The 27,173-nt window shown below is 43.7% G+C and overlaps 1 protein-coding gene across 1 annotated transcript in view; it reads left to right on the forward strand.

Moving 5' to 3' along the window:
• Positions 1 to 25,754, forward strand: part of LOC139686297 (protein single-minded-like) — a 55,499-nt gene extending 29,745 nt beyond the window's left edge. Inside the window, exons 4-9 of the mRNA XM_071583694.1 lie at positions 74 to 239; positions 1,803 to 1,888; positions 8,649 to 8,878; positions 15,892 to 15,998; positions 23,013 to 23,160; positions 24,101 to 25,754. Coding sequence (XP_071439795.1) covers positions 74 to 239; positions 1,803 to 1,888; positions 8,649 to 8,878; positions 15,892 to 15,998; positions 23,013 to 23,160; positions 24,101 to 25,754 — 2,391 coding nt within the window. The remainder of the gene's footprint in view (positions 1 to 73; positions 240 to 1,802; positions 1,889 to 8,648; positions 8,879 to 15,891; positions 15,999 to 23,012; positions 23,161 to 24,100) is intronic.
• The last annotated feature ends 1,419 nt before the right edge of the window (positions 25,755 to 27,173 follow it).

A 27,173-nucleotide genomic window follows, 5' to 3' on the forward strand; every position in this document is an offset into this window, starting at 1 on the left:
ACACGCAAAATGACAAGCCCGCACGTGAATGGACGCGCCTCGAATTGCGGAAAAATTTGGGCTCCCTCCGCAGGTGGAACTCACGGGGAACAGCATCTACGAATACATCCACCCGGCGGACCACGACGAGATGACGGCGGTGCTGTCCCTGCACCAGGCCCCGCCGCCGCCCACCCAGCACCAGCAGTCGGCCGGGATCCTGCACCACCACGGCCACACGGCGCCGCACGTCGTGCAAGGTGGGTCCGCTAACCCTCGCCCCACAGGACACCACGCCAACGACAAATGACACCCTCCGTCCACCTTCCCGAATTCCGGGGATGTCAAGACGGCTATAGTCGGGGCAAAAAAACGTCAAGGGCATTCTCCGGGAGCTAATTTAGAAAACTGTTTAGTGGAGGGTGTATTTGTTTTTAGATATTTAAGTTTCCTGCGAGCCACCGCTAGGGTGTGTGGCAGGGGTGAATATGTACACACCAGACTAATTTTGACCCGAATATGACCCCTCCCGTGGTCGGAAAATGTTACTCTGATCCCTTATCGTTCGTGGAAAAAATGGCGTCTCAAATCTATCTTTTCTACACTTAATGTATTTAATTTTATTAACATGATCCCTCCCAACGTTGAACGATGAGGGTAATAATACATTTTCAAAGTCACTGCATAAGAACAACTCCCAATTTTTCCTTAAACCTTGAAAAAAATAATAATCTTGCCTGCACCTATAATGTGTCTAAGATCTTGATTTCCAGATGAATTACTAAATTCTTTCAACTTTATAGGACTTCGGATACAAGCCTAGCTCCAAGCAAAAACTCGTAGCGTATATTGATCATTTAAAAAATAATGTTCTTGGAATTCATATTTTAATGGATGCCATAAAAGTCCTAAATTTAGTACAAAGAAACAATTGCTTAATTTTGCCATCATATATTTTTTGGAAAAATTTAAATATCTATAATAAACTAAATAGTATTAAAATCATAGGTGCTGGTAAAGAAATAAAGATCGAAAGAATGAAATTGTTTTTTCTTTTCCAGAGAATTTAGAATTACATCAGAAATAGCAAAAAGCTTATTAAGCTGACGAACGAGAGAACAACAAAATTTAAATCAACTGCGGCGTATAGATATATCAGTTGGACTATGATTTTACTGTTTGCAAGTACAGAAAATGTTATAATATTTGTAGGTTCATATGCGGATTCAGTTGTATTGCTGCAATTAAAATCTTAAAAATGCATCATCTTAGAGACGAACTTCGAAGTGTATGCGACCTCTGTCAAGTCAATACTCATTCAGCATGCAACTTATAAATCGTACAGCCGCAGGCTTCATCCAGTGAAAATTTTACATATTGGAAAAGGTAATAAGATAACGCTCATAATTTATAAGACCCAGAATTCGACTTTTTTGACCCTACAAGACATGAAGATGATTTCTCGACGAAGCCTGGGTCGCGAAAGTAAAATATTCATCGAAATTAAAATTGTTCTTTCCTGTACCTATTTCAATCCAACCTATAACTTTTAAGGTTAGTTGGCATACGAGTAAGTTTAAACGAACGCCTATACTCAAAGTTTTGGGTGGTGATCAGCAAAATTACCTCCGTTTAATGTCAAGTAAGTACATTCGAAATGCCCAAGAGCACATGAACTGATCCCTCTTTACAACACTCAACTCTACTCATCACTTCAAACAATCACCGTGATTCTCCCAAGCTCGTTCACTAATTTTATCCTAAAGTAATTATTTCGACTGTCACTCTCCTACTGTGATGTAAAACCTTTTATTTCCTTTCAGAATTTGAAGTCGAGAGGGCGTTCTTTCTGCGAATGAAGTGTGTGCTGGCCAAGAGGAACGCAGGTCTCACGACGGGGGGATACAAGGTGAGAAGACAGCACCATTATACAGCATGCAGAGAATTTCATGTCTCCTGCAAATTGAATCTCTCGTTTTAGTTTATGCTTAAGATTTCAGGATCTCTGACATAGGAATAAATGACATCTCTTAGAGCACGTTTTGATACCAATCTCGGTAGGCTTAACCCCATGACTCGATTCCTTGTGTTCTTATCAATGGTACAGGACATATAAATGTATATACCTTGAAGGAAAGTCTCACGGATGAGAATAATATTTTAAACGGAGAAGCGAGATAGTGTTAGCAAACAAAAACACAGGTAAACACATAGAAATGAAACTAACACGTATTCCGAATTTCCGGTGGCCAAACCACCTTTTTCTTGAGAAATAAGGTGCCACGCCACCGAAAATGTAAAAATCGGTTTGGCTACCGAAAATTTGGAATACATGTGCGTTTCATTTGTATATGTTTCTCTGTTTTTGTTGTCTAGCGCAATCTCCCTTCTCCGGTAAAATAATAATACACATTCTTGAGACTTTCCTTAAAGATATATGCATATATATTCATATATACATGTATATCTTGAATGATAATATATATAAATAAATACATATATGTATATAAAAACTTGGAAATTTCCAAGTTTATGTATATTTATATGTATAAACTTGGAAATGGAACGCTCTTCGGTGACGCACAAAAGTATATAAAACACAGATGTAGATTTTTAAATCATAGGAACACCAAGAAAGGAAAATGGCAATATGCCCGTTGAAACGTAGATTCGATATATACATATACATATATATATATATACATATACATATATATATATATATATATATATATATATATATATATATATATGTATATATCGAATCTACGTTTCAACGGGCATATTGCCATTTTCCGAATCTACTCAGCTAAGTTTTTCATCAAAGTTTATCATATATCTGCGTAGCCGCTGAGCAGCGTTCTTAGCTTGAACAGCCTTATACTACTATACTAGTATACGTAAATAGAACTTAAATGGCCCTATTGATATATTCTGTATTACATCATCCAGCCGATGAGCTAGGTGTAGATGTAGGTAGAGCATCCTTTTCTAAAGAGTTTGTACATACATTTGAATGACAGAAATTTTCTCGAATCTTTGATTATGTAAAATGATATTGACTTTGAAATAAAAACATTTTTTCCGATGGGTTTCGGGACATCCTCCTAATGAATGTATGTATAGTGTAGCCCATTGGTTTCAATAGGAGAAATCAGTGATTTTTGAAGGTATTACATAATTCTTACAAATATTGTTAACATTGTATGCCTTATTATTCTGAAGATCTTAATGGACAGTGTTCTATTTACATCGGAGGCGGAGGCACTGAGAAGATTCACAGGGATATGCACATGCATGCCTCGTTGTTGAATTCTGCCGTTACAACGGCGACGTAAAGTCACCTAGCGTTCTCAAACAGGATTCTCGAAAAGTCATGACTTACACCAATCCCTTTTCCGTAAATAATCCTGTCCCGGTAAAATATTCGTTTCCATGGGGAAGGAATCCCCATTCATCAAGAGGAACACTGAAGCTTTCAATGGCGTGAAAAGCAGGAAACACTCTTAGGCGCGTTTGTAAGTGGCCATATTGTCCGGCCTGTGTCCTTTCACTCAAATAAAACGTAATCCATCCACCCCGAGCGTCATACCCCTCCCACGTCGGTCCCCTCCCTCAACGGGCACACAACGGTCAAATCCTCCCGCCCCCCCTCCTCGCATCCCCCCCCTTACTCCGCCCCCGCGACCCCGCACCGAACCCACGCACCACCCAAAAGGTGCAATAAAACCCTTTTTTTTCCCTTTCCCCTTCCCTCCCTTACGGGCGGCCAATCCCCACCCACGGAGCCCTCCCCTAGATGGCAATTAAAGTGTGTGACGGCTGGAGGGGGTGGGGTTAGAGGAAAAGAGGAGGTTGGGAGGCGTAAAGCAGGACAAGCCACCCTCCCTCCATCCTCCTCTCACCCATATCCTTCTCCCTTCCCTCCCTCCCACTTTTGAGCCCCGTAATGTATGCGGGCCGGCGATGCTCCTCTTCAACCACCACCCCCAAAACATCCAGGGTAGTCCACCTCACTCCTCTTCCTCCCCCCATTTCAGGCCTCCCTTTCACCCACCCCACCACCCTCGTTGCTCTTCTGCGTGTCGTAGGACAAAAGGCGAGCTGCGCCGCTCTCCCGAGTTATGCCCGATCACGACCCACGGGGCGATGGGGGGAGGTAGCGGATTCGGGGAGAGGTGAGGAGAGATAGGGGAGTGCTCCGCGGAGTGGGAGGCGTGTGCTTTGGGTTCTGGGGAGGCAGGGGGAGAAGGGACGGGGAAGGGGTGTCCCAGAGTGGTCGTGGGTCGTCTCACCCCACTCGCGGGCGGGTGGCCAACATCACTCGATGCACCCATCCCTCTCACCGAACCACTTTCTTCGCTCCCTCTCTCTCTCTCAACCTCTGTCCCGGGATCTTCTTCGCCGCTCACTTCTCCCCCGCCCAATCCTCCTCTCCATTTCCTCTTCCTCTTTCGTCCTCGCCCCAGAGGATAACCTGCACCCCTGCCAATTCAAAGGCCTGGGGTTCTAGTCCCATCTTGTGCCTGGGTACTGCGATTAATTAGATGCGACGGAGGGGAAAAATCAAAGGTCACTATCTAATCCTGATATCACCAAAGCGAAACCATTCTCGTAAAAAAATTCCTTTCTGGGAAACTCATTTTCGTCCCTTCTCCCTCCAGTTTCTCCTCGATTTCCTCGATTCTCTCTTCTTTTCCAAATTCTATTTCCTTCACTTGCGTTCCCCACCTCTCCCTCAAGTCAAGTCTAGTCTGCGTAATCAATAAATTGTTATAAACAGTAAACTGAAATGGATTGACGGTTGCAATGTAGTAGGTACAGAAAACAGTGTTGTTTTCAGGTGAGAAGTTATCGAAAAATTAAGTCCACACTTGTAATTGATACGAGTGTCTATATTACTCCTTCAGGTTTTCCAAGCTTCCGGTTCTTTTGAACCTGTCCTCTACTCGACTCAGTTCCGTTCTTTCTCATTTCTCCCTCTCATACTGCTCGAGTCTTTCCTTCTTACCCGCCTTCCTCCATATTCTATTTCCTTAACTTGCGTTTTCCTCCTCTTCCTCAAGTCGACTCCGCTCCTCCCCTTCCGTCCTCCTTCATCGTGCGTTCCTTTCCCTTCCTCCGTTTATCCTCCACCCCCATCGCAACCTCCACACCACTCATCCGCTGCCCTATCCGCCTCCACCAGCCAACCCCCCCACACACACACTCTCTCTTCCTTCCTCTCTCCCCCCAATTCTTTCCCACTCCAAAAACCCATATTCCCCTGCGTCGCTCACCTGTGGGAAACGCCCGAACGTGACTCCACAATCGAATTCTTCGGCGACGCTTTGCGGTGCGCACTCACGGGTCGTAAACGCAAGAGCGGTCTCACCCACGAGGACGTATCTCCTCCTGACCCCCTCGTGGGAGGGGGGTAGAGAGAGGGCGGGAGGTGGAGCAGTAGAAGCCCCGTGGGGAAGGGTGAGTGGGGGGAGGGGCAGTCGACGAAGGGCGTGTCCGCAATGTCTTTTGGTGGAGATGGGATGACGGGGAGATGAGAGGTGAGAGTACACGAGGGAACTATTTGGGGGGAGGTTGGAGAAGAGGTGTCTCCCAGGACAAGAAGAAGACGGAAGAGAGGGGATGTGCGAAAATAAATAAATATATATGTTCTCTTTCTTCGGGTAGGGATGTGTGTGTATATATATATAATATATATATATAATATATATATAATATATATATATATATATATATATATATATATATATATATATATACATAAGTATAGGGAACGTAGGTAAGGGCAGCACTGGGGAGAGGCCTGGACTCCCTCACAACGCCGGGGCCGAAAGAGAGAAGGAAGGAGGCAGAGAAAGAAGGATGGATGGTTGATTGCTAAGTGGCCCGCAATCCTTCAAGTGGCTTCTCGTTCACCGAAAGCGAGCTCTCTTAATCCTGTCCACTTCCGTTCTTTGATGCATGAGAAAGGTGGAGGCGTCCGGAGGGGGAAGGGGGATGGGGAGGGGAGGGGTCCGGGGTGCGTGCGCTCCGCGTCACGTCGCGCATTGTGACGCCGAAAATGAGAAGGGAGGGGGCGAGAGGGCGGGGGAGGGAAGGAATAGTTTCTCGCTCTCGCTCTGGAGAGAAAAGCAAACCCTTACCTCGCCCAATGCGGATTTCGTTGTTGTGTTCGAACGTCGAACACCTCTGCGTTCGCGGAATTCAACAGCCGTGCCGTCGATGGATGGGAAAAGGAGGGGACGGAAGGTGGTAGGGGGTGGGGGGTGAGTGGGGGGGAGAGGGTGGATGACGGATCGCTCCGGGGGAAGAGCGTGGAAGTTGCGGGAGAAAGCTGAGGCTCTGAGAATTGGGAGGGAGGGGGAGGACGGGTTGGGCTGGGAACGAAATCAAATGAAATGGCACGGCTCGGAAAACACTCTCCGAAGAAAAGGAACCGCTCGCGCCGAGTCTCAACGATTAGATTTAGGTTGAAAGATTCTTTGTGCAAAATTTCTGACCCCGGGCCCTTTGTTTGTTTTTTACCCTTTGTTTCCCCCTGTTCCTCTCTTTTAACGCTTTGTCATCCCACGAGTAATAATAGTTTTCAATTTTAATTTTCATGAAAACAAGAATCCAATAGGTAACATAACAAGTGTGCATCGCATGACAACGGAGACCATATAGATCGATATAATTAATGTGTATGTAAATAATAATTTAATTCTGCATTCAATGCCAATCATTTTGAGTGATATTGAATCTTCCAAAACGCAACAGTCAAATGCTATGAACAGAATGACCAAACGGAAGGTCGTCAATAGTTTAACATAAAGAAATTTCAGCCTTAGCCAGCTTAAATTAATTGAAATTATAGGTATTTACATTGTTTTGTATGACTCTATGAGTACGTAATTGAAGCAGATGTGTTAAAGATAAATTACAACATCATCATCATATTAGAGTAATGCAGTTTTCAACTCATGAGTTGGTTGTGATAGGTGAGGGCAGAACTCAGCAAGAACGCAGCGTCTGAAATTCACAAATGCAAGATGGGGGAGGGGGTGGTTCCTTTCCCTGCGCTCTTAAGCTTCATTGGAGAGAAAATCACGCCACTTGAATTTTGGGTGGAGCTGACCAAGGGTATTGCTTGGGATTTTGATTTGCTACCTTTTATTCAGCAGCACAACTGCAGCAATCACTGCAGCAATTGAAGCAACACAACTTTAAGGCGAAAGTGTCTTGGAGATCACTCGACAATGAGTGAGTAGTCTGAATTAAATAACTGCCAAAATTAGATCAATTTCCTACTTTAATAGAGTAGTCAATGTTTTTATTGCCAGCGATAAATGATTGAGAAAGAGACAGGACCACTTTCGACCAGGTTTTCCAGTTCTGCCGTTTGAGTTTTCAATTCGAAAATGTAGGTTCAGACGACAATCAGTTTTCCTCATTCAGATTCCCATAACTGGCGAACTGATTGATTTAGTGAGTTCGAAAAGGATTTTGGGAAAGATGTGATATTAACCAATTGCAGCGATATCCAATATCGAAATAACCTAGAGAAATTTTAGTGATCTCACCGGAGTACGAACGAAATTTCACCCGCGAGAATAACTTTTGATTCGTAACATTCTTTTTGCATAGAAAATTAAGATGAAAATATGACGATGTAGGGGAGAGTGGTGATGTTTGGTAATTTTTGTACTGGCTTCCAACCCCGAGGGCCCTTGCTCAAATTCCGGTGGTGGCGGAATTTTCCATTTGTATCCCGATTCCGACTTGTAAGTGCTACGTGGAGAGCACTTCAAGTTGAGTGGAGTGCACCGTCCCCGTCGGATGGGGCTCGTCAAATTATGGACCCCTTGGCGCCTTTTATCAAGAGTAGGCTAATTCTGACACAGATTTTCTCTCCACCATTCCCCATTCCCTGAAAATCCGGCCATTACTGAATTACCAACCATATTAGCACAAATGATTTCAGCTGTCGTGGTCTCCTTCCAATATGGAGGCCAATACGGTCCCTAACGGCTATTTACATTTAAGTATTGACAGAACTTCTTTCTTTTTCCTGTGTTAAATTCCATCTTCATTTCTTCGCACCTTCTGCCTGCCTCCTGCTATTCTCTTTTTTCCCCTACCCCATTTGCCAAATTTTCTCCCTTCTATTATGGTCTTCAGAATATCACTACATTTCAATATTTCCTCCAGCCACTTCCTTGACTTTTAAAATATTTCTTCATATATTTTTCCTCTCCTTCCAACCCTATTTAAAACATCGGCATTTGTATTTTCTCGGTCCAACTTATTTTCTCCATTCTTCGCCACACCCACATCTCAATAGCCACCAATCTACGACCATCCTCTTGCCCCAAAGGCCGGATCTTACATTCAGGAATCATTATGCTCCATATTAAAGTATTTACTAATTCGCTTTCATATCTTTCCTTAGTGTATCCTTATTCAATTCTCCTCTTCTAGCAAATTCCACTTTCGCCAACGCAATTTATCTCGTAATGTATCCATTACTATATCCCTTTTCCTCTAAAATATGTCCAAATGCATGAACGACTAATACTAGTAGTCTACCACAACTGTGACGACAATGTGATGATTTATTTACTTGTGTACTCGAGACGATTGAACGGAATTGACAGAAACTGTATCACCTACTCTCTCTCTCCTAGGTAATCCACTGCAGCGGTTACTTGAAAGTTAAGCAGCTGGGAGGGCCCCTGGAGGCAGTGGTGGGGGCGGGGTACGACGGGACGGGAGGAGCGGGCTGCTTCCAGAACGTGGGCCTAGTGGCTGTCGGCCACTCCTTGCCCCCGAGCGCCATCACCGAAATCAAAATGCACTCCAACATGTTCATGTTCAGGGCGTCGCTGGACCTCAAACTCATTTTCCTGGACGCGAGGTGAGTGAGTGATAGCTGTTGAAAGGTTCGACTCTAAAATTAGGCACTCTCTCCTCTCTCGGCGCGGATAATCAGCATGGGGATGAGAGGGAGAGAGTAGAGATATCTGAGGAATGGGCTATTGATTGATAGCGCTGACGATGAAATGTCAAGGAAAGCCTTGTTATCCTCCTTGATAGATTAATGAAGGAATAGTACCTTATCGGTCGTTGCTTCGTCATGCCCGTTTTATTATCGTTTCTAAGCCTGGTTTAAGAATTGAAAATTATTGGTGTCGCAACTTGAACTTCTTTCAGAAATAAGCAGTCCGAAGCAATTAATATACTTTTAATAATGTTTATCCAAATGATCCTGTTCGCGCTCACCGACTACGTTTATAAGAATACTTCCTTCATCCTCCCTCTAGAGCTCACAAAAGATATTATAAGCTATGGTTCATTTGATGATTGAAGGGTGACGAGAGAGTTATGAAATGGAAACAGTGCGAGATCGCGAATTGGTAGGGAGGTAATAACTTGAAAGTTATGTTACAGTTTAGATGAAATGCCCGGTCCGAACTTTCACTTCCGTAAGATAAGAACATGCGCAGATGTACCAGGATAGAATGGCCATCTCATCGACAGTGGAAAAAGGAGTTACTTAATCGGACAGAAGAATATCATCTCGCATAAGGATCAGAACTTTTAAGGAAATAAATGAGTACGTATCAACTTCATAATTGCTTATCCGAGATTTATATCGGCTGACCTCATTAATCCGTAGGCAAAACTTGTCTTCGAACAGTTAATTATTCAGTCTTTGAATGTTCGACCAATGCCACCAGTAGACCCGGGTCGTGGAAATCTTGCCACTCTTCCCAGGATTCCATGATGTAATTAGTGAAATGCATGGGCTAAGGTTTGCTACAATTCAATATCCACGCGATTGTTATTAAATTTCACCCTTTTGATGCCGTAATGGAGTGAGCATGAGAAAAAGAATGGATTACACCGTCGTTCTATTAATTTTCTCTCAACGAAAGTTATGCCCACATAACATTCCGGAAAACGTCAACGAGAACTTAACGCATTAAATTCCAGTCGTGATAAGTCGTATGCCTCGAATATTCTGTCATATATATTAGCTACAAAAAATATTCTTAACTTATAGTTAAGAATATTTTTTGAAGAAGAATTGGTAACTTTCCTTTTAAAACAAAGTTTTCGTGTATTTCATTTTGAAGGTAGGAAAATCCCATTTCAAGCACACAACAGCAATATTTAAAAAAATGTATATAATTCGTATTTAATGTTCCTTTAAAGCTCATATATTCATACGTAACTTCGTATTGAATTCCCATGTCCGTTCACACCTCGAAAACGTTAGTAGTTCACACCATGCTATGACGAAATCAAAACCCGAGCCTGCAGACACCTCATCCGATGCAAAGCCCGTGTTCTACTTAACTGATCGTTTTAGAATGGCTTTCACACGCAGAACTTTCAAGGAAGTAAATTAAAAGGCATTGTTCTCCTAGTACATGGTCGATCTCCTATTAATTTATGACCAAGTCCCGTTAATTGGCTGAAGCTAGAGAGCGCACTCGGTTCATAATATTCCTATTAGGAAATTCTTTCTCCTCTCCTCCTCTTCGAATGAAAAATTCCCCAATTCATCCAGACGACCGATTTTCCGCCTTCAAATGTGATCACCAACTCGAACGAACTCGCCAGCACCCGAGCGAAAGAATGACCGCTGCCTTCACGAGTGCACGTATTAACGCCCTAGGCGAGAAAAGCGACTGGGCCTCCCTCTCGTCCCTCACCGTGAATACACAGCGTTACTCAATTTCAATGATTAGATGATGACGACGCAACATATCGAATATGCTACCATCTGGAGAATTTATTTTATTATTTTTTGTTTTCAAAGGGGTATATTCAGTTATAAAACTCTATTAGATTTACGACAGAACCATGGCAATCAATCGACCCTACTTCTCTTCGACCTTTAACTTTGTGAAATAGCACGAAGACGAAATTCTATAAATCAAATATTGCCTGTGATTCGAAAAAACCCATGTGTCGAACGCTGACTTCATTTTTACGATTGAAAATGTAGTTAACGAAATTGAATTTCACTTTCGAGGAATATTCAACAGATGTGATCATTAATAATTCGGGAGTGTTTGAAAGGAACTTATTTTCTTTTTGAACTGGTAGCAATTTAGGTCATGAGTTATTTCGACATATAAGCATACCTAGCATGTGCTGTAAGTTCCTCCTCGAAAGTGACAGATTACAGAAATTGAATGTTAATCATGGGTATACTTTACACTTTCAGGCTTCACTTCGTGAAATTGTATGATTTCCATTTTAGTTGATTTTTTAATCGTGGGTTCTATTTATCAAGAGAGAAAAAATACCCATGAACGAAATTCCTTTTCATTACCGTCGTCATTAACAAACATCAAGATTATTACGGAGCATGGTATTTAGGTTTAGTAACTGTTAAAGAAAAAAAATACACTCTGGGTGTAAATGTCATCGACTCGTGAGAGAAACAATTCTAATTTCAGAGGGCGTCATTTCCCAAAAATAGAAATATTTTTAAATTATGAAAAGTTTGGTTTTGTTCCACGGCGGAAATCGTTAAGGTCTCATCCCTCAACCCGCCAAAAGATCAACCCCGGTCGTCGGTAAAAATTGCGAACCCCACTGGTGATATTTCCCAGCGAGGACATTCATACACACGGTAGCATACATTTTCGGGAGCTGTAAAAATTTCGCGGACCCCGGTGAGCAGACCGCCCGGTGTACCAGCTGCGGCGGCAATTTTCTCACGAGCGGGTGACCCCCTCGCCCCTCCCCCGTAAGCTCCTTAAAAGTGCGGGCGGGGGCAATAAGGTTCTTGTGCCATGCGACCCCACCGCCCCTGGGAGCCGACGACTCCGAAAGAAAGTCATAACGCGTGAGTAAGACAAGGGGTGGCTAGGAGAGGGTGGCGGGAGGAGGGACCCTCGACGGGGAGGGAGAACGCGGAAGGAACAGAGGGAGAGATGCAAGGAGGACTGCAGGGAGTGAAGGGTAGGTCGGTACACCCAAGTCGGCTAACCAAGGAGAGAGGGACAGGTCTTTCTCTATTTCTCCCCCAAACTAACACACACACACTCTCTTTCTTCCTCCCTTATCCGCTCAAGAACCGGCGATTACAAAGGCAATAATCCTGCCGCGTCGGGTATTTCTCAGGAGGGAAGAGCGGAGTTTTTGGCGGTCATAATTATTGCGCCGTGAGAAACTTGAAATTCCCAAGGAATGCTTTCCCACACAGGTTTCTCCTCGGGACGGGACCGCTAAGTGAGGGGGGGAGGGGTGTGTTCTCTTATCGCCGAATGACGTCCCGAAGCTCCACTCATTGGGCCCCCGGGGGATATTTTTGACTATAATATGCACCATGGGAGAAGCTTTAAGTAATATGGACAAAGTAAAGGACAAAGTAGGGTCAGCTCCCCATGAGAGTCTCGCTGATGCCGTTCTTGTCCGAGAAAACAATATCAACTCCCTCAACAAAATTGGCCAGAATCTATTCGATACAATCTTGCCCGTGGAAACGTTTCACGCTATCTTCGGGCAAATTATATCCTATGCACCAGTGTTCTTCCTGAAGAGACCAAAAAGATCATTCAAATATGAATATTGTGCATTGCTACAAATGAACTCATGGAAAATATACACATGATGGATAGACGGATACGTAATTATTCTCTTTACATATTAAACGAGACCCACGACATGATGCCAGCATTCACCTGAAGCGTTCATGGAGGCCTTGAGTTATATTTTAATTTCAAAACCTGCTGGATATTGCATGCCGTAACAGTAACTGTTAACGTAGTCATCCGCTAATATGCATTTCAATGCAACAATTGCAGAGGGTAAAAATCATTCGCCTTGATCTATAGATTAACAGGCTAAAGCACTCGGCCGGACATCGAGGAATCCGGGTTCGAATTCCGGTCAAGGCGAATGATTTTTACGCTCTGAAATAGTTGTATTGAATTGTATTTTAAGCTAAACATATTTACGAATTAAAGATATTTTTTAGGTACAATCACAATAACGTTGGATCTCTATGCAGTCCAAGCTATCAGCAGGGGTTCGGGATGGTGCGGAGGCTAAATTACTGGCTTCACACCCAGAGGGCCCGGGTTCGAATCCCAGAGGCGACAGATATTTTTCAGTCGTGTCCCGATTCCTACTTGAGGTGCTTTGTGGAGGGCACTTTGAGTGAACACGCCTTCCCTTCGGATGGGGCGTTAAGTTGCGGACCCCTTGGTGCCTTTCCTTAATAGTAGGCCAGCGCCGGTTTTCTCTCCACCCTTCCTCCTTTCCCATCCATCCCTACTGGAGCAAATGAACTCAGCTGTCGGTTCCCTCCCCTAAAAACTACTAATACTGGCGATCAGCTGGACGACACTGAAGATTCAAAGCGAATGTCAGTTCAGCAGAGTAACTTTCATTTTGCGGCATTTATCATTTGGCTGGTGCCGGTTTAAAGTGGCAGCTGCCATTTTACAGCATTATTTGAAATGGATGGGAATCACTGCAAATACTTTATTAGCCCAGATTTCGGACTTGGGACACGTCGCCTATCGTGCGATCCAGTGGCCGTTTAAGTCTCGGAAAGTCAGTCTTTTTGCGCGGAATATAACGCATCATGAATATTGTTTATTTATTTATCAACTTAATTCGGCGAGGTTGAGACCTATAGTTCCTTCTTCCACCTAATCCTTACATTACAGACATTTCATTGAAGACAATCACATACAACCAAGCCCTAGATATGGGAAAGTCCACCTAGGCGGGAATCGAACCCGCGACCCCTGGGTTGGTAGGCGAGGACGTTACCCTGCCGCCACCAGGGCCGGCATGGTAATATTAGGTCCAACATGAAAGGTAAGATCCATTGATCACACGATCGTTTAATGGAAATATTTTCACTTTCCTCCCACGCGCGATGCACTGCTACATTCCTCGAACTCTTTCATTTGGATCACGCGATATTTTCCCTTAGATTTTTTCCATTGCAATGTGCAATGGAACTACAAGAAAATCTTAACGACTGATCTTTAAAATTTTATTATATTCTGTGAATCATAGTGAGGACTTTTCAACCTATTTCGTTTCATCACTGTAGCTCAATGCGTAACCAATAGGAGTAACCAGAACCAGTACTTCAGCATGCTTCTATTCTTGCTGAACATAATTAATTTTTTTACGTCTCAAATGTTCTGATTTAGTGTGTGTCCAGAGATGCTAACATGATGTATCTTACGACACTGTAAAAAGATCAAGGTTGAGTACTGAGAGCTTTTCAGAATGCTGCACTTAAAAGAGTGAATGCAGAGAGATTGTACTTCTCTCTTGCTTACTGTCGAATTAATTAATTCCACGATAAGTGAAAGCTTCAAGGTGATGTGTGCGATCCCACGCGATTCTGGTACTCTCCCTTTCTCGCACGAGCTCACCCTCGGACATTTGATCCTTTCTTATCTCCACAAATGGTTAAACTATACACTCATATGGGAATCTAAACCTTAAAATGATGATGGGCTACTTATTAGTGGATTAGATTGAGTCGGGAGGACACACTTGCGAGGATGTTGTTAAGTGATACTAGTACGAGTAAAAGTTTTACGACTCAGCGTTTCTAGCGAATACCATGCATTTAGACTTCACAACTTCCTAAATATCAGTAGCGATTGCCATCGCTACGAGAAAATAAAGTTTTCCCTGTAGATCTAGCACGCTTCCACATGCAGACGCCGGTGATAAGGCCCAGAACCCTCCTCGGGGTCTTGAAAACAGTTCGCCGGATGAAACTTGTGGAATTTTCTAGCTGTTTCGACGGGGGAATCAGAAACCATACTGTGTATTAAAAGAATTCGGTACGCGCGACGGAACGATGCGCGGACTAACGAGGCACTAAGTGACAGGAATTCTCGCGGTTGATTGATTGATTAGTGGGACGAGGAAAGCATCGATTGCCTCCTTTTATCAATATCTTCATCCGTGGTCAATAATCTGTCTGCAACGAGCAATATTCGTTGGTGATTTTGTTCGTTCTTTCGCCTTATTGTAGCCGTGTTAAGACTATCTAGAGTTATCTTGCTTCCACACAAATATGACCATGACGAAGTTATTTTTATCAAGGCTTGTGTTTATTTGGATTTCAGGACCAACATGCCGTTTGATTCTCAACGATAAGACGTAAGATACCGAGCACTGTTATCAGCCATGTTGATTACAATGAGAAAAACGTTAGCCTCTGGGAACAATTTTCCTCGAGCAAAAATAAATATAATTTGCAAAGAAGGATTTTTGTTTTTTGGACTGAGGGTGGTGACTTTTTAAGGGTTGGAAAGTTTCTCATCCGTGCATAAAAATGTTTGCAGCGAATCTCATCCAAATCTGTTCGAGCTAAAAAAAAGGCAGCGAAAAGGATCTTAGAAAAGCGTTTTGAATTCAACAATCATTTTTTTGATAAAAATGACCTCATCATAGGGGCAGACGTCAGCATTATGTTTACTGAATCACCTAGTAAAATCGCAAAGGTTTTATTCAATTATGCTTCTTCACTTTTATATGCATACAATCAGTTTATAACTAAGTAACTAAATGTAAATATTTCCTAAGAAGTCAAGAAATACAGAGCATTAATAAAAAACAGTAATTTATTGTGTTGTGCCCCTGTTAATTTGTTTGAAAATTAAATTAACTCTACCAGAAATCTTAATTGGATTTAAACCTCGTGACTCCATCTGCCAACCAGAGGAGGAGGCTCCGTGTTTGCAACGTTTCAATCCAAGTTAACAGCAAAGAGTGAGCAATTGGGTGCTGTAAAGATGAAATCTTGACTTCGGCTGGGACCACAAAGGCTTCAGACTCGTGGGCATTGCTCAGTTAACTATGCCTTGTAATAAACCTGCTTATCTTATAAAATCTCTCATCGCTTTCTTTTGCTTTCTTCCAAAGGGTGGCGCAATTAACTGGTTACGAGCCCCAGGACCTCATTGAAAAAACACTGTACCATTATATCCACGGCTGTGACATTATGCACATGCGGTATTCACATCACACACGTGAGTATCATGGGGAAATATTTTGAGATATCCTCGAGGGGATAAAATGAAGGAACGTTTTTGACGTTTCACGGTGAGTGACTGATGATATCAAGTGAGGACGTAGAAATTTGACCAAATACGTTAATAACATTTTTTAATTTTATCCATCCATAACTCAAGACGGTAAACTTCCCTTCAAAACTTACGGTTGTGGTACACTTTGCCAGAAGTCATTCGCCTTATAACCTGGATGTTGCCCACCCTATATTTGCAGAAAAAAACATAAAGAAATGTAATTGTTTTGAATACGGCGTATTTTCGATTCTACAGTGATCATATCACGACATCACTGACCAAAAAGCAAAGACGCCACCACAAACTCCATCCATACCGATCAAACCGAACGGAGATATTCCATCATGTTGGACGGAGGTACAATTCTACAGCAACATTGTAGGCACCAAATTGAGTCCAATGATATTGACTAACCGCATGACGAATGACAGAATAAATATGGCAACAAAATCGTAGCAGGACAGAGAGATGAAAAAGGTTTGACAGATTCAGCGTCTGCGTAACTCATATTGTGAGATTCTGCTATGCTTGCCGATCATATATTTATTCGGTGGTTTAGAAGTATCATTTGCATTCTTCAGTTGTGTAGCTGCATATTTTACCGCGATCGAAGAAGCCATATTAAGTGGTTCAGGTGGACTGTCAAGGGGTAGAAATAAAGATTCTCCGTTGTTGGCCATCTAACGCCCAGTCGTGGTGACCATGACCTGAAGTTCTACCATACTATTTGGTTCAAAACAATCCTGAAGGTGGATGTTACCGATAGCGCTTCACGGGAGCATTTCTCTTACCTCGTTTCGAAAACCCACGGCCTGGTTTGAGCGCCCATTTTTTCACATCCCGTCAGTTCACTCTGAACTTCCAAAGCACGCTGATGGGACGCAAGGTAACAGACAATTTATCAATTCCTGCGAAAAGGATATTCAATACTAATGGTCGTCTACCGTTTATGGTATGATTTGGATGGACACGGATTGGACACCGCTACATTTCTAAGCCTCACCCCATAACACGACAAAATGTTACACCAACACTAAAACCTCCTTCATCTCTGCATGCCTTCTACATATATCCATTCAATTCGTCCAGCAATTCCACTCATTTCCTCCACCGACATCGCCTACATAATATCCTCCCCCTCCATTGAACTCTCCAACATTCCATTGCCAATCAAAATGCTCTGCATCCTCTTTTCTTGCCTCCTTTACATGTAGATTTCTCCCAACGGCCCTCTTCCTGTACATGCTCAGTACTTCTTTGCTTATTATACTTTTTCCATTTTCCACACCCGCCTCAATAGTCTCCGATGTATACCTGCCATCCTCTCAAAACGACCAAGTTTCCTCACCGCATCACACTATGTCCCATTTCAATATCATCCAGATCATATTTTTTCTTGGACAAATAGTCGAGTCCATAGTGGTCGTAGAGAGTAAAGTGGAGAGTAATATCAGTAAAAAATAATACACTGTGAAGCGGTGTTAGATTTATTACAGTCGTTAATGTTCAACTACTCTTGCTTTCGTGCATACAAAGCTTTTTGAATAAAAATACTTGTTCCGTATATTATCAGAGTTAATCAGAAATATAATACATATTTTATATAGAATGTATACTTTTAGAAATTCATCAATTTAAATGAATAGTTTGATCTCAAGTTCATATATGATTTTCGTCCTAAAAAATGCATAGATCCCAAAACCTGTTAGATGTTAGATCAAAGAACTGGTAAATATAATTAGATATGTACAAATCCGAGAATCAGAGAACACGGTTCTAAGGATTCATAAGCATCAAAAGAAAAGAGATGCCTCGGTTTGTGCTTTATGTGACCTACTACCTTGGCTGCAGATAGCATTGAGCCTGATGCGCTAAAACGTCACGAAGAAGCGCAATTAATATCATGTAAGTTCGATCGACTTTCTGGAGAAATGTTTCGCAAAACCGAAGTAACGTTGGCTAAAGTTTCAACCACCGAAGTAATCTTAACTTCGAACAAAATTTTTTTGGAATTTTTAGAGCAAATTCCTTTGGATTATCCATGAATGTGATGGAATTATTGTTAATCAAATCAAATGCATAAGTCGTGAAACGAGGCAGGCACAACTGACTGAAAAGTTGAGGCATTTCAAGTATACTAGAAGATATTTGTGAGCCTAGCATAAAAAAAATTGGGCAGATAGTTTTTCCCTGCAGGCGAATGGGAAGAATATCGCCAAAGTATGCTTAATTAATGCTCTCTATCAAAATAGTTTTTAAGTTTTGTCATTTCTGCCCATCAACTTATACGTAAGGGTTTCTATCGTGTTGGATGAATAAATTTCAAATTACTTTTAGATGCACAGATTACCAAATAGTAATATTAACATTAAAGCAATTTGATTCTGTTTCTATCTACGTACGCTTTATGCTTGTTTAAACAACGTATGGTGCGTGCTTTTTTTGAATTTACGTAGGAATTATATCACATGGGTACATGAAATTGTGCAGATTATGGAACTTTTAAAGTGTGCATACTATTTTTTTGCATTTGCACTTGTGGTTATTTAAATGAATATAAAAGCCTTTCGTAAACCTCAACCAAAACCTCAATGCCAATATCTGAATAATAACACCTGATAAAATTACTGAAAAGTATTAAACCGCGTCAGACTTTTGTTAGTGAAAAATTTCCTTTGTCTTGGTTGTACGTCGGATGGAGACCCCTTCGCGAAATTCAAATATACAGTATACAGAAATATACATGAGACTGTGAAATTGAAATATACAAATTTATTAACACAGTACTGGACGGACTTTGTCAGCTTTCTAATTCGTTGCTGATTGATTTAACATATTTGACGACATTTGCATACGATAGAATTGTCTCCACCAAAAATCTTTTTCTGCGAATACTTTAAAAATCTAACTGGTGTTTTTAGAATGTAAAAAATTCTTCTTTTACAATAGGAACTCATTTTTAAAGGAGAAAATCCGTATTTAAAAAGCGATATCTGTATATACATTCAACGCCCAACTATCTATTTGACTGTCAGACCTTTAAAATTAAAATTGATATTTTTGGAGATATGCTACGCTCTAAATTAGACTACTCGATATATATATATATATATATATATATATATATATATATATATATATATATATATATATATGCTAGATATTTAAAGGGATTAAATTACTGATTTTGAATTTATCACGCATTTTATCAGTCGTTCCTGCGTAAAACATTGAATCCAAGTGCCTTACCCAATTTTGATTAGTAACAATTCATCCAATTTGGATACAATGAGTTCAATTTTTGCTTTTTTGGTCTTTGCTTGTGTCTTAGGAATGCATAATGCATTTTATTTAAAAATAACTGCTTTACTTCTCCCGCGGTGTCAGCAGGGGTAAGAGTATTGCTGGTGTGTCACAGTTGCGCCAAATTCTCATACATATACATTGTCTTGCTTGGTGATTGCATTCACGCTCAAAGCGACCCGCTACGTCCGCGACCGAATGAATATATATTTAGATTATCATTCCCTCGAGTGCTTTCATCTTCCCTCGTGTCGACACAAGATATGTACGTTACCGCAGCAAGAAGATTCGTCCTCCGAGAGTGCTGGCGAAGTGCGCGCGCAGAAAAAATAATTCATATAGCAATATGAGCTCGCAAGCTTGCACACGCCAGCTAAACTTCTCTGGGCCAGCTTCGCACTTACAGTGTGTAGTAAAAAAAATAAGCGTGACGTTATTGCACTCCTTGCTCGTCCGGTCCTCTCACGAGTCGAGCGCATGCGTCGGTCGAACGATTCCAGCTCCCGGGACCACCGCCGTCGTAACCCAACGATTTGGAGCCTAATTCACGTCTCGCCAAGCGGTGCTCGCAAACGACCTCATCCCCTCTCAGCAGGATCCACGGTCGCCATTTTTAACCAGCTAGAGAGAGGAAGAGGGAGAAGCATGTATCCACGCCAGGAGCAGACTCCGCCTCCCCCCTCTCTCTCTCCAACGTGCGAAATTTTTGATCGGACGGCGATGGAGTCCATCTCCCACCGCGCACCCTCTGCCTTTCCTCGCGCCCCCCCTTGCACTCCGTCGACGACGAGAATAATAAAATAAAATATCCCCCGAAATCCACTCCAGGGGTTCATGTCCCCTTCTCGTCATCCCTTGCCGTTCCGAATCCCCTCCCGCACGTCGTGAGACTTGCCACACACCCACCACCCCCTTCATCCATCGACCCGTCGAAAGGGCGAGGCTTTATAAGGCTGGTGGCGGGTGATAAGGGAAGCGGTCCCTTACCCACCCTCGCTCTCGCACCACCCTCCCGCCCTGCCCCGCTTGACGTCTGCCACCCCCGCAGTCCCCATTATTCCACGCGACCATTCCCTATGCCTTACCCCTTCACCCCACACCTCCCCCACGATTCCACCTCCACGCCCGACCAGGGGCGCCTCCCCTCCTTCCTCCCTCTCCCCACACCCCCTTCCGATCACCCTCTATCCCTACGAAACCTCCCTACCCTCCCTTCATTTACCCTGTTACCGGATGAGCGTGCGAACTGCCAAGTGTCCCCGTAGTTGAGGGGGGGTTGCGAGGTGGGGGGTGCGAGATGGGGGGTGGTGTTCGCTTCGAGAGGGATGGGCCGGGGGTCCTCTGTAGGGTGCGGAAGGCAGTGAGGTAGTTAGAGGGGGAGGGAGGAGGGGCTTGCGTCGACTTCGTGGGTGTCGGAGGGAGGAAGGAAGCGTGGGTGGGGGACCGGAAGAGGGACGGAGGAAGTGGGGGGGGGGCGGACGGGAGGTGGAGGAGAAGGAATGAGAGCGTGATGGGTGCGGGGAGAGGGATAAGTAGAAGGGGAACGAAGGAGAGTGGAAGTAAGGCATCGGGGGCGAGAGAAGAGGGTGGGGATGATGAGGTTTGAGAGAGAGAGAGAAAGAGGAGAGCGCGCGCAAGTTTTAACCAATGGCGCCTCGGTCCGCGGGACGAAGACGTGGCGCCTGCGCCGGGGGAGTGGGACGCATGCGCCCCCTTGGCGCCCTGAACACGACCGCCTCCACCCCCTATTCGGCCGAACGCCTGCGCCCCATTGCCCCAGGGGATAAGGCGCAGGGAGCCCTCACCATCGTTATTGCCTCCATGAAAGCCGTTGCGAGCCATTTGGGGGGATATAATGCTCGACCAAAGGACGACAGATTGCGCCCGATTCCGACACATTTGGACGTCGATGACTCGAGTGGCAACTGGAAGACGCTCGCTCCCGGACGTAAACAAGAGTGATAAATAAAAGAACTCTATTTTTGCTTTTGAAAAAAAATACGTAGCCCTGCTGATGAAAACGCAGCACAATCGAGTTTTGTCACGTAACTTTCATCATTTGGTTTATTTCGGCGCGGTACTCACGACGACCGTGATTCAACAGGAGGAAATGCATATATTTTTCGACCACGTGTACGCTAAACTGGATGATGGAACAAATTGTTTCACGAGCGTCAACGGAAATTCCTCGGGGACCCCATTTTTTGTTCAAATTGCAATTCTTCTTAAATTATTATTTATTTTTCAAGATGGCTTCTCGCATTTTTTACAGATTATATTTTGTTTCACAAAATGGCAACTGAAAACTAAACCAATCCTACAAAAAATTTACTAAGCTAAATGCGAATATTCCATTACACAAGTAGGGTTCATAGCACTTTAAGTTGACAAATTCATTTGACCGCATACCTGAAATCCTACCAGTGTAATGAAAGTATTTACATATTATGTCCTGGGAAATATGGACATTGTACATATACTGAATACGTATAAAAAATCTTCTATTAAATGAGGGGTTTATCCCCGGGAGACGAAGTAGGTATCTGTTTAAATTAAATACGATAAATTGCCTGTATCATAACATGTGATGAATTTTCACTGCCAACTCTTGCATTATCATAAAATGGTCGAGCATTACCTGGCATCGATGGTCGAGCATTACACTGCCGAAATTAATAAACACTGAATTGGAATTTTCTCGGCCAAGTTTATGAACATACTATATTCCTAAAGTTGATGGAGGTAGTATCAATATCAAATATCGGTCCAGCTTGTATATAAGTACAGATTGCCAGGAAAAGACCATGATGAATATTCTCAGGCGAATCTTAGTTAGCCGTCTGAAACATTTCAGTCACCAAGATATTTAATAAAATTGCATATAATTTAATAATATTATGCAAAATATGAAATAAATTTTTAAAATGTACGATTGAATAGGATATGTCTTTGACTTTTCCCTTAGCAAATAGATCGTTAATTATCACCTGTGATTGCTAACATGGTGTGCTAAAACTACTGCGTAGTTAATTAAAAACATGAGTGCATAAAATTATTTTGCCATCTGCAAATTTTATGACGAAAAATGCATTCATTATATATTTTAAAATCCTTTATACCATAAATCAGAGTGTAATTTATCATAAATAAATCTAATCAATAATTTATCGATTGTTATTATTAGTTATGTATAATTGTAGATATACCGTATTATATTTAGATATGCCATCCGATACTATACTCGTATCTCTGGTTGTACTCGATCAGAAGAGAAATACTATTAAACATGGACTTGATGCCTCTGGGTAACTTTTATCCACAATATTAATACGTCATTAATCTGTAGGGGTGATCCTAATTAATATGCCCAAAAAGCCTTTAATATGATACCATGGAGACGCTGGCGACATGACAAAAACCTAAATGTATTAGAATATTTTTGCCATGCATTAAATTCTCAGAACAACAACTTTGTAAGGCTTTAATTATCATTTCGGCCGTCGTGATGTACTCGCACAATACTAAAATGAACCATCGTGTATCAGTCAGTGCACCAATACCACGATGTACAATACTAAAAGGTAGCGGTACCTTTTGTCCCAAGCGTGCAAGCAAATTCTCGCATAATCATTCCCATTTTCTTTCGTTCCACAGTGTTGTTCAAAGGCCAGGTGACCACCAAGTACTTCCGATTCCTCGCGCGTGACGGCGGATGGGTTTGGATGCAGAGTTATGCAACAATTGTCCACAACTCGAGGTCCTCGAGGCCTCATTGCGTCGTTTCCGTCAATTATGTACTCAGGTGAGAGAAAACGGCATTGCACTTGACACAAGTGGTAATCAGTAAGCAAACCAAATGTCATTAAGGTTGGTTGACGACTCACGTTATGTCTACCCTGTGAATGAATGAGCAATGAAACAGTACAAATGATTTTCCTTTTAGAACCGCATACTGATTTTTAAATCTACGGGCCATGATAAATTTCATACTTCATATGTTTATAAGATACAAATCAACCACTACAATTTAATTTGAAAAATATTCGATTGATGCGACAATGACTTACTATAATTTTTCCTGTATCCCTGGAATTATTCCTGTATCTCCTGGAAACCAAGAGCCTGAATCCAGTTGGCAATTTGAGGAGAGGGAAATGGCTTGCATTCCTCCAAATACTTTATTTCATAAAAATCCTGCAGCTTTGAGTTGGAATGCCAAAACCACAAATTGGTTTATGTTTCATTAGAGTCACTACCTTCAAGTAATCCCATCACTTAATTAGAATCCCTCCTCATTATCATCAATAAAGCACGTTAAGATTTAATGTATTCATTGACTCATGTAAGAGGAGATATATTGCACAATACAATTTCCTTCGTATCAATAATATTAATAATAACTGAGGGCATCATTACTTGGCGCAATACCGTTATTTAAAAAAAAAGCAAATGCAGCTCTTACAAGCCCACTTGCAATATTATTGTATTGTCATTTGCAATGATACTCAATAATTTCAATGGTATTTCAGGGTCCTTAACGAATTATTCTCAATTTTCTAAATTCACTTGATATTCTCGACGATATGCATCATATTAAAGGATTCCATTCACACCCAGGTGCTTCTAATCGACAGACTATGTGATTATATTTTTTGAAAATTGAAAAATAGGCAATAGAATTGCCATTTCATTGAGCCCAGTGTCTCAACGTTCGACCCCCACCCCTATTTTTCTGCCTGCAGTGACCTTGAGGCCAAGGAGATGGTTCTGAACGGGGAGCAACAGTGCTGTGGGGGGTCACGGGAGGACGTAAGCACGCCCTCGTCGGCGGCCCATCCTACCCCCGCCTGCCCTTCCTCCGAATCCTCCTCCTCCTCTTCCTCCTCGCCCGCCTCCATTTCCTCCGGCCGCCCTTCACCCACGCACGCCACCAAGGCTCGGCACCCCCGCGCCGCTCACCATCCCCCGACCCTGGACCCCAAATTCCGTCCGCCGCCCCCGCCTCCCATCGAGGACCAACCGTTCGGACCGGAGGCGGCCGCCCTTAGGTTCGACTACCAGCACGCGCAGCCACAGCAACCGCAGCACCAGCAGCAGCACCAACACCACGACCCCCTCCGGCAACACCAAACCCACCACCACCACCACAACCAGCACCATCAAGGCGACGCGACGCACGGCAACAACGGACCCCAGCACGCCGCCATGTACGCACAGATCTCCCCCCTGGGCGTCACGAACCGCATGGCCGCCAACATGCAAGCTACCAACCACCAGCATGACGAACACCACCACCATCACCATCAGCACGAGGGCGGCGGCACTGGGGGGTTCGCCGCTGCTGTGCCCGAACACCACCATCACCACAACCATCACCACCCTCATCACGGGGAGACATTCGGCGGTGGCTACGGGGCCGTCGGCGGGGACTCGTACTACGGCCGGATGCCGATGGAGGCCTTGCCCTCCCCCAGAGGATCCAAGGAGGACCTGCTCATATTCGGGGGGTTCTGCGGGGGGGCGGATGACGCCGGGGGCGGCGGCTACGGCTCCATCCTGGATCCCCTCCAGCAGCACCACTCCCAGCAACCGCAGCAGGAAAGGCCCTTCAGCTCCGCGTCCAGCAGCTGCAGTAGCACTAGCAGCTTCGGATCGGAGCCCCCGGCGCCCTTGGTGCCTTCCCACCACCAACAGCAGAGGCACCACCCTCAGCAACCCCACCACCAACAGCAGCACCACCAGCACCACCACATGTCGGCTTCTGCCAATGGCTCGAGGCTGCTCATGGGGGAGGGCGAGGACGACCCTCACCGGGTCGCGCTGGAGGATGGTGGCCACCTGCCCGTGCTCGACCTCGAAGCGGCCGCGTGCCTCAAGAGTCTCTACGGCGGGTTCAAGGCGTTCGGGGGCGGCGGTGCGGAGGCGGACGGGGACGCGGGGGGCGGTGGCGCGGCGGACGGAACGCCCCCGGAGGCCCGCTTCCACGCCGGCACCCTCCCGATGGCCGCCGAGGAGGCGTCGAGGAAAGCTCCTGCGCACCCATACTTCGAGGGCGGGGGCGTGATGGTGGGGGGCGGAGGTGGAGGCGGAGCGGCGGCGGCGGAGGCCGTCTCGGAGACGGTCAAGGGTGTCGTGGGCGGGGGCCTCGGATTTTGCGGGGCCGCCGCGGGGGTCCTAGCTGACGGATGCCCCACGGACGCCGGGTGCCCCGGGGGCAAGGAAGCGGGCCTGCAGCACTATTTCTCGGACACATGCAAAGGAGGTAGCGGGGGAAGGATCAAGGACACGCATCAAATTCACGTCCCGCAGCAGCAGCCCGGATACACCAGCGTCATAGTGGACGCACAACAATACAGCCTGCACCACCAAATGGCAGCGGACGAATACGTGCACTAAAAGTGCACCGTCCGGTGGAAATTTTCGGAGAATAATGACGGAAGACCTCGAACACAGGAATATGTGTTCGTTATGGTTTTGTGCGCCAAAGATGGAAAAAGCGCGCGTGACGGACATGTAGAGAGAAAAAAAATATGATTCGCACGCGCGCGCAAATCCAGTGATAAATATGTAACATTAAAAAGAGGAAAGGTCCGCAGTTTTAAAACCTGCCGACTGTTATGTCTATCGAACTCGTGCGGTCTCTCGAGGTGCTCGCAGTTGATGAAATGGAGTGGCTTCTGTGACTGAGACGCATTTGTGACCTCCACCCCCTGCCCCCTTATAGCCTTAAATTGTACAGAGAGAAACTACTCCTAGGTTATTTATTCGCGAGATTAAAGGAGAATATCATGAGTCGTGAAGAGGGAGAGACGAACCCAGGCGTGGAGGGACGTTAGATCCAGTGGAAGAGACGCCGGAGCTGAGTGTGTGTGTAGATAAAGCGCTGGTGATATGTACACTCTCTCGCACACGAACGCATATGAAGCGAAAGACAAAACAGCGGACGACTATTAAGTGAATGAGGATCGTAAATATGAAAATGTAAGGGTCTTGTGTCACCCAGAAGGAAAACATTTTTCTCGTACATGTAAAAAGTGCCACTTAAAAACGAAATATGGACAGAAAAAAACTCGAGCTAGAATTGAGCTCTTTCTGTCGATGAATTTAAGAACGCTGTGCGATTCGTAAAAAAAAGATGTGATGTAATTTATTAGCAAATGAATGACTGATATTTTGTACATAAGTATGGTCATTTCCAAAGAGTAATAAAATATTTGGTTTGACATACCTAAATATTACTCTGGAATTTATTTTACTGTTTCACACGGATGGTGTATAAAAATATATTAAAAGGAAAAGTAAAACCGCGGATATAGTCACCATAGTGAAAGAAACTGTTTTATGGATTCATTTAACAGTTTTTGAATTTAATTTTTTTGCCCAACATCCAGTTAAATGAAGAGCCTCGACATTAATTTCTATAGTAATGTTTCTTAAGAAAAATTAGCTTTAAGTGAAGGTGGAACTTAAAATTAAACCACTTGGCTTTTCCACATAAAAAACCTTTATTTACGACCTAGGTTTCGTTTTGGTATAACATCATAGTTCAGTTAAGTTCAATATGAAGAATGCCCACCAAGTGACGCCAGAAACTGTTTTATTTAAGTGAAGGGGTAAAATTTACTATTACATATTATTAATCGGTGAATTCATGGGGATAGAGAAAACAATTACACTGAACTATAGACGTACAGTACAATTCTTATTAAATGATTCATTCAATCGAATGCAACATTGACCCCAGATAGTTAACAGATCTATGAAGCAAACTATATTCCTGAGCAATCGCGACTGCAACCACTATTGCGTTGAGCT

Source organism: Hetaerina americana, unplaced genomic scaffold (assembly GCF_022747635.1).
Source record: "Hetaerina americana unplaced genomic scaffold, ioHetAmer1.1.p SCAF_1, whole genome shotgun sequence".
NCBI lineage: Eukaryota > Metazoa > Arthropoda > Insecta > Odonata > Calopterygidae > Hetaerina > Hetaerina americana.